General features: G+C 43.8%; 1 protein-coding gene and 1 pseudogene across 1 annotated transcript in view; both read left to right on the forward strand.

Annotated features, from left to right (window-relative positions):
- LOC123463558 (leucine-rich repeat-containing protein 37B-like) overlaps window positions 1–12,211 on the forward strand; it is a 42,512-nt gene that overhangs the window by 956 nt on the left and 29,345 nt on the right. The window contains exons 2-4 of the mRNA XM_045159576.1: window positions 173–321; window positions 3,774–3,845; window positions 5,223–5,294. Coding sequence (XP_045015511.1) covers window positions 173–321; window positions 3,774–3,845; window positions 5,223–5,294 — 293 coding nt within the window. The remainder of the gene's footprint in view (window positions 1–172; window positions 322–3,773; window positions 3,846–5,222; window positions 5,295–12,211) is intronic.
- Window positions 5,653–6,753, forward strand: LOC123463463 (annotated as a pseudogene).

Genomic DNA, 12,211 nt, shown 5'->3' on the forward strand with positions numbered 1-12,211 from the left:
TTTTGAGGTTCCAAACACTATAGCTCCTCCTCCAAAGCCCTCCGAGGTGATGTCCAGAGACCAGGGTCAGACTCAAAGTCCAAACCCAGCTGAAATCACTGCTCTTTCTCTGGACGCGGGAACCATACCCGAGTATTCTGGAAGTTCCATAAATGACTCTGCTGTGTTAAAGGATCAAACTGTGACCACAGGCGGCAACATATGCAAGCTCTGCTGGTGCCAAAACGAGACACTGTCCTGCGTTGGTCTCAGCCCAGGGCAGGAGCTCCACCAAGTGCCCGTGCTCGAGCCCAGCAGCTACAATGGCACCTTCACCACCTTGTAAGAGCCGCCTTTCCTTCCTCGGCCCTCAGCCCACACTGACGGGCTCTCTGCTCTCCCCTGCGCTCTCAGCCTTTCCTTCTCTCCACTCTTCTCACCGCAGCGCCCCTGCCCAGTCCTCTGCGCGTGAGCCCCTGCCCTGCCCGCAGGGCCTTGCCAGGGCATCCTGTTGCAGCACTGCGTAGCCTTTGCTTTTCCACACCCGCTTTTCCACGCCCGCTTTTCCACGCCCGCTTTTCCACACCCGCTCCTCCTCTAGTTTACATCTCCAGTGCTGACACCACAGTGGGTAAGAGTCCGTTCTGGAACCAGACTGCCCGGGCTTAGCACCAGGTCCTTCCTGGATTAACTCTGCAACTGGGGACAGGTTACTTAGCTCTGTGACTCAGCTTCCTCACCTGTAACATGGGGCTTTTGATAGCTAACGTTTTATAAGCTTGTTGTGTGAGCGAATACATGTATTCACTTCAGTATCTAACATATATGTAGATATTTGTGGTGAGATTAAGATGAGTGAATATATATTATGCATCAGTATCTAAGACATATGAATGATAGCTATTAAAATTATTAATCCGCCAGGCGTGGTGGCACACGCCTTTAATCCCAGCTTTCGGGAAGCAGAGGTAGGAGGATTACTGTGAGTTCAAGGCCACCCTGAGACTACATAGTGAATTCCAGGTCAGACTGAGCTAGAGTGAGACCCTACCTTGAAAAACAAAAACAAAACAATTATTATTAATTCCTAATTTATGTCCAGAGCTCATCCTTTTTGTTTTCCAGTTACATAGGGTTTCACTCTATGTCTTCAGAACAAATAAATGGTAGATGGGAAGAAAGGAAAAGGCATAAAAAGGAGATGGTGCATAACTGAGCACTAAAAGAGCATGCAGACTATACGGGCCATGGTCTTTCACACCCTAAGTGCTGAGGTCAGAGGTTAGGGAAAAACATGGATAAGCTGAAACATTACCTTTGGCTCAAAAACTGCATAATTGTGAGAGGGAAAAACCCACCAAGGAGTGGAGTCAAGACACAGGCATGTCTGCAGAAATGCTGAGGATTTACATAGATCAGTCTGCCTGCAAAAAATTGGGTAAGAAAACAATGAAAAAAAATCAGGAAAAATCCTTCAATGGCAATTATGGTGGTTGGAAAGTCACACTGTGAGGTATGGAGAGCCATTGGATATTTTCAAGCAAGAGATGAAAATGGGGGGAATGGGCTGGAGCGACGGCTCAGCAGTTAAGGCACTGGCCTGCAAAGCCTAACAACCGGAGTTTGATTCCCTAGGGCCCATGTAAAGCCAGATGCACAAGGTGGCACATGTGTCTGTAGTTTGCAGTGTCTGGAGGCCCTAGTGTGTCCATTCTGCCTCTCTACCTATCTACCTATCTATCTCTCTGCTTGCAAATAAATAAATATTTTTAAAATGAGGAAAATGAAGCCTGGGCTAGAGCAAGACCCTATCTCGAAAAACCAAAAAAAAAAAAAAAAAGAGGAAAATGAGGATTTAAAAAAAAATTTTTTTGTTCATTTTTTATTTATTTATTTGAGAGCGACAGACATAGAGAGAAAGACAGATAGAGGGAGAGAGAGAGAATGGGCACGCCAGGGCCTCCAGCCACTGCAAACGAACTCCAGACGCGTGCGCCCCCTTGTGCATCTGGCTAACATGGGACCTGGGGAACCGAGCCTCGAACCAGGGTCCTTAGGCTTGACAGGCAAGCACTTAACCGCTAAGCCATCTCTCCAGCCCCCCCCCTTTTTTTTTTTTTTTAGACAGAACCTTCCCATATAGTACACGTAGGTACAGGTATAGAGCTCATGGTCCTCCTGCCTCAGCCTCTCGAGTGTCGGGGTTTTAGGCACGTGCCGCCCCACCAGATCTCGGGTCATCTTAGCAGCCGTGTGCATAGTGGTTTCCAGAGGGCCACGCAGCTCGGGAGTAGCTCTTAGGAAGCTCCGGCTCCATCTAGGATGAAGTGAGAAGGGCGAGTCGGCACCATCTTGCTGGCAGTGGAAAGAAAAGCCCAGGACCTCTGCAGAGGAAGGGCAGACAGGACTTCGGGCTGACTACACAGTGGGTGCTGGTTCAATTCCCTATACCCATGTAAGCCAGGTACACAGGGTAGCACATGCATTTGGAATTCATTTGTACTGGCTAGAGGCCTTGGCATGCCCATTCTTTCTTCTGTCTCTCTCTAATAAATAAATAAAAATTAAAAAAAAGAGCATTAAAAGTAAAGATACAAGCTGGGCATGGAGGCACATGCCTTTGATCCCAGCACTCAGGAGGAAGGGGTAGGGGGATCACCATGAGTTCAAGACCAGCCTGAGACTCCATAGTGAATTCCAGGTCAGCCTGGGCTAAAGTGAGACTCTACCTCAAAAAACAAACAACAACAAAAGTAAAGATACAGTTAATCACAGGGTTGAATCAGAATAAACTTTTTTTCTTCTTTTTTTTTTTTTTGGTTTTTTGAAGTAGGGTCTTGCTCTAGCCCAGGTTGACCTGTATTTCACTATGTAGTCTCAAGGCAGCCTCTACCTCAAGGCAATCCTCCTACCTCAGACTCCCAAGTGCTGGGATTAAAAGTGTATGCTACCACACTGGCCTCAAACATTTCTCTTAAACATGTGTCATTCATGGATATATTCCCAATGGAGGGGTGGGGGGAACCTAAATAATGGAATCCAGGAAAGGAAGAGATCTTGATTAAAAATATATATATACACCTTACAATCTAAATAGTTAAACAGGTATTCACTGTCAAAGAAATCTGATCAAAGTTCAATTTCCGAGGAAATGACTCTTGTTTGTGCCGGTGGCCCCACATTGTTTCCTCACTAACTTCATAGTTCTGAAGGAAGATGGCTGCTGGTTTTCTTTTGTTTTTTATTTGAGAAAGAAATGGAAAGGGAGAGAGACAGAGAGAGAGAGAAAGAGAGTCAGAATGGGTGTTCCAGGACCTCTAGCCACTGCAAATGAACTCCAGATGCATGTGCCACTGTGTGGCTTATGTGAGACCTGGAGAATTGAACCTGGGTCCTTGGATTTCACAGACATGTGCCTTAACCGCTAAGCCATCTCTCCAGCCCTGGTTTTCTTTTTTATTAACTCTGCATAGTTCTGAAGTATCATAGGTCCTGGGACTTTTTTTCCCCTTCATTTACTCTGCATAGCTTTGAAGTAGAGTAGCTGCTGGGTTTTCTTTTTCTTTATTTACTTGTCATAGCTCTGAAGTAGGATAGCTGCCGTTTTGTTTTGTTTTTCCTTTATTAACTGTGCATAGCTCAGGGTTAGGCTGGCCGCTGGCTTTTCTTTATTTTCTCTGTGTAGCTTGAAGCGGTGTGACTGATGGTGTTCTTCCCTTGAATACCTCCATGAGGTTGCAGCCACTTACCTAAGTGTGCCCTACTTATTTAAGCATTTGAACTGTTTCTTCCAGAAATTTCCAAGGAAATAAAATTTCAGACGTCGATAAGAGGGTATGGAAAGAATATCCGTGGACTGAGAAACTGTGAGTATGTGATCTCCAAATATGAATTCAAAATGTTACGTTGCAAGGTTATTTGGAGTTCAGAATTTTGAAGTCAATACTTTTTAGGCAAGGTACTTTCTCTGTGTGATTGAAATAATCTACCTGTATTGATTGAGATTCTATGATTATTTAAAATAATGAATTTCATAGGGACTGGAGGTGTGGCTCACTGGCTGAGCACTTGCCTAGCATGTGTGAGACCATAAATTGGACCCTCACCAGTAAAAAAAAAAAAAAAAAAATTAATTAAATGTTGTGGACTTTCTTCGAAATAAGGGACAACTTAAGTCACTTTTCAATGTAGAAATAACACACGATTACATTTGTAATGGAGACACATGAAATACAGGTGTAGTGAAAACCTTCCTTTTGTCCTTTTACCACCACCCCTGACATAGCCACTGCTCTGAGTGTGGTATTTACCTTTCCAGACATGGCTCGATATAGCAAAATATGGTTTTCATATCTCCTTTTTGCATAAATGGTAACATCCTGCAACTTGCTAGTTTCACCTTATCCTGTGTAGAGGGTTACCTATCTATTTCATGTCCTGAATAGTGATTTGTAGTGTGTATAAATCATGGTGAATGGAATCGCACACTGCTGTTATTGAGTGCAGGTCCAGGTTTCTTGTTACATGGCTGCAATGGACAGCAAGTATTTTTAATAGACTACATATATTTTTTTAAATTTTTTATTTATTTATTTAAGAGCGACAGACACAGAGAGAAAGACAGATAGAGGGAGAGAGAGAGAATGGGCGCGCCAGGGCTTCCAGCCTCTGCAAACGAACTCCAGACGCGTGCGCCCCCTTGTGCATCTGGCTAACGTGGGACCTGGGGAACCGAGCCTCGAACTGGGGTCCTTAGGCTTCACAGGCAAGCGCTTAACCGCTAAGCCATCTCTCCAGCCCAATAGACTACATATTGAGAAATGGAATTACTAGACTGAAAACTATTATAAATTATAAGGTTAATTTTTTATTTACTTATTTGCAAGCAGAGAGTGAGAGAAGAGAGACAAACAGAAAGAGAATGGGCATGCCAGGCCTTCTAACCACTGTAAACAAACTCCAGATGCATGTGCCCCGTGTGCATCTGGCTGATGTGGGTCCTGGGGAATCGAACATGGGGCCTTTGGCTTCGCAGGCAAATGCCTTAACTGCTAAGCCATTTCTCCAGCCCTATCAATTAGAGATTTTGTTGGCCTAAACAAGTAGCACCAGCTTATACCCAGGCAACAGAACATGACAGCATTCATTGTCTCCACCCCCCACCACCCCTATTTCACCACTGGGTAGTTAGTCTTCATCTGTTTGATGAATTCTGCCCCTGAAATAACCTTTTCACCCTCCAGAATTCTCAGTGACAATCAGCTGACTGAATTACACAAGGATACCTTTGAAGGTCTGCTCTCCCTCCGGTATTTGTAAGTTAATCATATTTATTCGTGAGTTGTGAGCTATGAACTATGTGTGAAATGAACAAGGGTTAAAATTAAATGCTAAAAACTCTACCAGCGTCGACATTCTGCAGTTGTCAGCTGGGTGTGGTGCCCCACGCCTGCCAGCTGGCACTCAGGAGAACTGCTGCGCTCTGAGTCCTTGCTGCTCTGTGAAGTGAGTTCCAGGCCGCCCAGCAAAGTCCGCTCTCAAAAACCAAACAGGGAGGTCAGGGCACAAGGGTGTGAACTAACATCGGCGGTGGCGGGGAGGGGACCCCTCGGCTGAGGCTTGGAAGGGGGCGCCCGGGCTTCCGGGCCACTGCACCCGGGAGGCGCAGGCGCGATGGGGGCCGGCGAGGACCAGGAGATGGAACTGGAAGCTTTTCGTTCTATTTATGAAGGTGATGAAAGCTTCCGGGAATTAAGTCCAGTTTCATTTCAATATAGGATAGGTGAAAATGGTGATCCCAAAGCCTTCTTAAGAGAGGTTTCCTGGACAGAAACCTATCCCTAAACGCCTCCAGTTACATCTATGAATGCTTTTTTTAAATAATTTTATTTTTATTAACAACTTCCATGATTATAAGAAATACCCCATGGTAATACCCTCCCTACCCCCACTTACCCCTTTGAAACTCCATTCTCCATCATATCCCCTTCCCATCTCAGTCTCTCTTTTATTTTGATGTCATGATCTTTTCTTCCTCTTATGATGATGTTCTTATGCAGGTAGTGTCAGGCACTGTGAGGCCATGGATATCCAGGCCATTTTGTGTCTGGAGGGAGCATGTTGTAAGGAGTCCTACCCTTCCTTTGGCTCTTACATATGAATGCTTTTTTTTTTTTTTAAATTTATTTATTTGAGAGTGACAGACACAGAGAGAAAGACAGATAGAGGGAGAGAGAGAGAATGGGCGCGCCAGGGCTTCCAGCCTCTGCAAACGAACTCCAGACGCATGCGCCCCTTGTGCATCTGGCTAACGTGGGACCTGGGGAACCGAGCCTCGAACCGGGGTCCTTAAGCTTCACAGGCAAGCGCTTAACCGCTAAGCCATCTCTCCAGCCCATGAATGCTTTTTTTTTAACAACACCATTTCCTCAGCTATAAAGCCGAGTACATTAGCCAAGGTACAGGAAGCAGAGGAAGTCAGTCTGGAACCGCTATGACCTATTCATTATTGAATAGGCCAAGGACAATAAAGAGCAGTTCATGGAGAATCACCATCCCATTAAGTCCACAACTTCCATAACCAACATCCTCTCAGGTGACACTCCTAATACAGCCCATCAAGTCGGAAAAAAAGACAAAATAGAACAGCTTTCTAAAGCACTGAATCGTACGCTGGCAGGTAAAACACATCATAAAGGGGAACTTCCTCGAGGCCGGAACTGGGTTGATGTCATGAAGCAATTAAGCAAAACTGGCTCTAAAGAAGATGAATAGTACTTAGAAACCAAGAAAAAGTAAGAACTCCCTTTGAAAAGTAAATTGGGTCAGCACCCTTCATTATTTGGGGGAGTATAAAACTGGCTTTTTACAAGATACAGTTCTTTTGTATATTTCTTAAACACGTAAGGGGAAAGATCATGAAGAGACCTGGTTATATTATAAAGCCTGTAGAGCTCTGTTAAATGGACGACGGTGGGGAACCATAGTCAGTGTTAATGTATATGGTCTTATCTAGGGGATGTGGTAAATGTTAAAGGAGTCCAAGCCCTTTCCATCCTGCCATCCCAGTAGAGCCAAATACTTAGCTACAGTTGTTACATGCCATGAGCCTGGATCCCCAGGCTGCTCATCTGAAAGTCTCCATCTCTTTTCTGCTTAATGACTAAGGCATAATTTGCTTTGGGAAAAAATTTAATATTGGTATATGAACTTTACATGATTCTCTTTGTAGTTAATCTTAATTTTTCAACAGTGAACTGCTTCCCTTTAATAAACTGATGTATTTATACTTTTTTTTGTTTTGTTTTTTCGAGGTAGGGTCTCGCTGTAGTCCAGGCTGACCTAGAATTCACTATGCAGCCTCAGGGTGGCCTTGAACTCACGGTGATCCTCCTACCTCTGCCTTCCTAGTGCTGGGATTAAAGGCATGTGCCACCACGCCCAGCGTTACTTTTTTCTTGATTTGAGTCGAAGTCATTGATCAGGAGAGCTTTCAGTGGTAGGTGTAATAAGAGAACTGGAAAACAAATTTGCCAAATACTTTAAGAAACATTTGAATAAATGCTGGCTCTTATTTACAACACTTATCTTTGTTGCATATACCAGGATGGGAGTAAAAGATGCCTTAATATTTAATTTTGTATTGTTGGAGATAGTGATTTTAATAAATTTCTGTTTATCTGCTATTGTGGGTTTTTTTTTTTTTTTTTTTTTTTTTGGTTTTTCGAGGTAGGGTTTCACTCTGGCTCAGGCTGACCTGGAATTCACTGTGTAGTCTCAGGGTGGCCTCAAACTCTCAGCGATCCTCCTACCTCTGCCTCCCAAGTGCTGGGATTAAAGGCATGCGCCACCACGCCCAGCATATTGTGGTATTTTTAATTAGTGGATGACTGAGGTCTTTAAGTAGGCACATCATAAAACCACATTTCAAGTTGTGAGGGTTTGGGAAGGTTTTTTTTTTGTTTTTTTTTGTACTGTCTTTTTAAGTATGCAAATGTGTTTTTTGCCCTGTGTCTTTTCAGTACTATATGTAGAAGTCTTTCCAATGCTGAACTGTTACACATGCTTGTTAAAAAAAAAAAAAAGAGGGAGGGAATTACCATGGGATATATTTTATAATCATGGAAAATGTTAATAAAAATTTTAAAAATAAAAATAAAAATAAAATAAAATTTTAAAAAAAAAAGTTACTACCAGGGGCTGGAGGGATGGCTTAATGGTTAAGGCATTTGCCTGCAAAGCCAAAGGACCCAGGTGCAATTCCCCAGGACCCATGTCAGCCAGATACACAACGGGGCACATATGTCTGGAGTTTGCATCTGGAGTTCGTTTATAGTGGCAAGAGGCCCTGGCATGCCCATTCTCTCTCTGTCGCCCTCTCTCTCTTTCTGTCAAATAAATAAATAAATAAAATATTTTTTTTAAATCACTAGTAGAGAAACTATTGCTACAGTTTACTAGGAAATTTACTGATGCTTATGTGATTTACAGTGACTGTGTGTCTGTCCCCGGCTTGAGGAACACTTAGAACTCCTGTTATATCCAGAAAGGTCGGGGGGTTGTTAATATGTCACATTATACTTGAATAGCTTATGTCTGAGGTTTTAAAGAATAATTAACTTTTATTAAAGACTTTATCTTAGCATAAGAACAGTTTGAGATATATCCATAGACTTTGACAAAGTTAGTCTTGGCTTCAGTTAAATTGTGTGCTGTAAAGTGAGAATAGTAACAGTGAAGAGTTAACTCTCCTTGTGAAAAGCTGAGTCAAATTTTGCTTCTTGGGTTAATATTGAAATAGAGGAGCATTAGATGATGACATCTTTTGTTTTCAAGGTGTGAGTAGTTTTATTGTCATATTGATTTGATTTTTTTTCTTTTAAGAAATCTTGTGATGAAAAATATGTGTTTGTTCTGCTCTGAAGATTATGAAACTGGTCAAGCTTATGGTTCTTCAATTACAAAGAAAAATGCTAGTTAAATGCCAATGAACTGTTTTTACTCTTTTTATTTTTATTTTTTGTTCATTTATCTGAGAGCGACAGACAGAGAGAGAAAGAGGCAGAGAAAGAGAAAGAGAGCACGAGAATGGGTGCGCCAGGGCCTCCAGCCACTGCAAACGAATTCCAGACGCGAGCACCCCCTTGTGCATCAGGCTAATGTGGGTCCTGGGGAATCAAGCCTTGAACTAGGGTCCTTAGGCTTCATAGGCAAGTGCTTAACCACTAAGCATCTCTCCAGCCCCTCTTTTTATTTTTATTCATTTAGAGAGAGAGGGAGAGAGAGAAAGAGGCAGGCAGAGAATGGGCACTCAGGGCCTCCAGCCACTGCAAACAAACTCCAGATGCATGTGTCCTTGTGCATCTGGCTTACATGAGTCCTGGGGAGTTGAACCGGAGTCCCTGGGCTTTGCAGGCAAGTACTTTAACCGTTAAGAAATCTCTCCAGCCCTTTACTCTTTTTATATGGAATGTATCAATTTCTGGGGATGATAATGGCAGTGGTACCTCTCGTTACCATATACAAAACACTTGAACACTTTCATCAATATTGCCATCATCTGTTTAACACTCCCAGTATATTTTCTCAAAGTCTGTTTAATTAAAGTTATATGGAATGATGTAACTAATAAGCAATAAAGTCTGAGTTATGATTATTAAAAAATGAAAAGCAAACAAGGAGCTGGGCATGGTGGCACATGCCTTTAATCCCAGCACTTGGGAGGCAGAGGTAGGAGGATAGCTGTGAGTTCAAGGCCACCCTGAGACTCCATAGTGAATTCCAGGTCTGTCTGGACCAGAGTGAGACCCCACCTTGAAAAAAAATGGTTTTTAAATTTAAAAAAATAATTTTCTCTCTCTCTCTCTCTCTCTCTCTCTCTCTCTCTCTCTCTCTCTGTGTGTGTGTGTGTGTGTGTGTGTGTGTTTGTGCCTCAGCATGTGCATGGAGATCAGAGGACAATTTCGAGGTGTCTTGTGCTCCACCTTTTTTGAGACAGGGTTCCTGCTGCTGCAAATGAACTGCCAGACTGCAAATAAATGCAAGACTAGTTGGCCTGCAAACTTTGGATTCTCCTGGCTCTCCTGCCATTACCATAAGCACATTGGGGTCACAGATGCATGTGGCACTTTGCACCCAGCTTAATCTGGGTGCTGGGAAATTGAACCTGGGCCATAAAGCTTTCCACACAAGCACCTTTAACCACCTCGCTTCTTCCTAGCCCCAGTTTTTACATTTTAATTGTAATTACTTAATTTGTAAGCAGAGAGGGACAGTTGGGGGGGGGGGGCGGGAAAGCATGGGCATGCCAGGGCCTCCAGCCACTGTAAACAAACTCTAGATGCATGTACCACTTTGTGCATCTGGCTTTATATGGATACTGGGAAATCGAACCTGGGTCCTTAGGCTTTGCAGGCAAGCACCTAAGCCATCTTTCCAGGCCCCACACCCCAGCTTTTACATTTTTTTTTAATTTTAGAGAGACAAACAAAGACACACACAGAGAGAATTGGCATGCCAGGGCTTCATCCACTGCAATCAAACTCCAGATGCTTGTGCCACCACCTAGAGAGAGTGTGCCTCACCTTTGTGCATCTGGCTTATAGTGGGATCTTGAGAGTCAAACCTGGGTCCTTAGGCTTTGCAGGCAAGAGCCTTAACTGCTAAGCCATCTCTCCAGCCTAGCTTTTACTTTTTTTTTGTCGTTGATATATAGTCATCTTTATGAATTCGTTCAGTTGAACTGCTAAGAACATATTGACAAACAGCTTTTACATTTTTAAAGGGCTTGTGCTAGTCACTTTTTGGTCCATGTGCTTAAAATACCTGATAAGAGCAACTTAAAGGAAGAGAGGCTTATTTTGGCCCTTGATTTCAGAGGTCTTGGTCCATGTCAGCTGGCTCTATTGTTTATGGTTCTGTGTTGACCTACAGCATTAGGGCTGGAGAGATGACTTGGCTGTTAAAATGCTCGCAAGTGAAGCCAAAGAACTCAGATTCCAATCATGTAAGCTAGATGCACGGTGATGCAAGCAGCAATGCAGTGCATATGCACAAGGGGGCGCACGCATCTGGAATTTGTTCAGAGCAGCTGAAAAGCCCTGGCACACCCATTCTCTCTCTCTCTCTCTCTCTCTCTCTCTCTCTCTTTCTCTCTCAAATAAAATTTTTTTAAGGCTGGAGAGAAGGTTTAGCAGTTAACGCACATGCCTGCAAGCCTAAGGACTCAGGTTCAATTCTCCAGGACCCACGTAAGCCCGATGCACATGGTGGCGCTTGCGTCTGGAGTTCGTTTGCAGTGGCTAGAGGCCCTGGTGTGTCATTCTCTCTCTCTCTCCCCCTCCCTTCCTCTCTCCCTCTCTCCATCTTTAATAAATAAATAAATAAAAATAAATATTTAAAAAAGAAAGAAATAGAGCATCATGGCAAAAGGGTGTGGCAGAGCAAAGCTGAAGAGAGAAGGGACACAGGAGCAAGACACACGCTTCAAAAGGCTTGTCCCCGTTGACCTGCTTCCTCCAGCCAGGATCCACATCTTTTTTTTTTTTTTAATATAGGATAAGAAGATCTCACTTTTTAAAATTTTATTTATTTATTTATTTGAGAGCGACAGACACAGAGAGAAAGACAGATAGAGGGAGAGAAAGAGAACGGGCGCGCCAGGGCTTCCAGCCTCTGCAAACGAACTCCAGACGCGTGCGCCCCCTTGTGCATCTGGCTAACGTGGGACCTAGGGAACCGAGCCTCTAACCGGGGTCCTTAGGCTTCACAGGCAAGCGCTTAACCGCTAAGCCATCTCTCCAGCCCAGGATCCACATCTTGATCAGCCATGGACTCAGTGAAGATTAATCTTCATATGGCTTAGTAGTTACCCCAGGGAAGGACCGAGGCGGCTGTGAGCCTGCAACCCCAGGACTCGGCACAGAAGCAGGGCGACTAGGAGTCTGAAACCAGCTGGGTCTACACAGAAAGACCTTGCCAGAACTTGGGAGTTGGAAAACTGAGACTGCAAAGTGAATTCCAGGTCAGCCTGGGCCAGAGACCCTACCTTGAAAACCACAAACAAAGAAACAAACAAAAAAAGCAAAACAACAACAACAACAAACCCCACAAGTCACACATGCGCGCTGGAGTTCGTTTGCAGTGGCTGAAGGTCCTGGCACATCCATTCTCTGCCCCTCCCTCATCACGCGTCTCTTTCTCTCTCAAAAAAAGTCACTTAAGCTGGGTGTGG

The sequence above is a fragment of the Jaculus jaculus genome, chromosome 9 (assembly GCF_020740685.1).
Source record: "Jaculus jaculus isolate mJacJac1 chromosome 9, mJacJac1.mat.Y.cur, whole genome shotgun sequence".
In the NCBI taxonomy this organism is placed as follows: Eukaryota; Metazoa; Chordata; class Mammalia; order Rodentia; family Dipodidae; genus Jaculus; species Jaculus jaculus.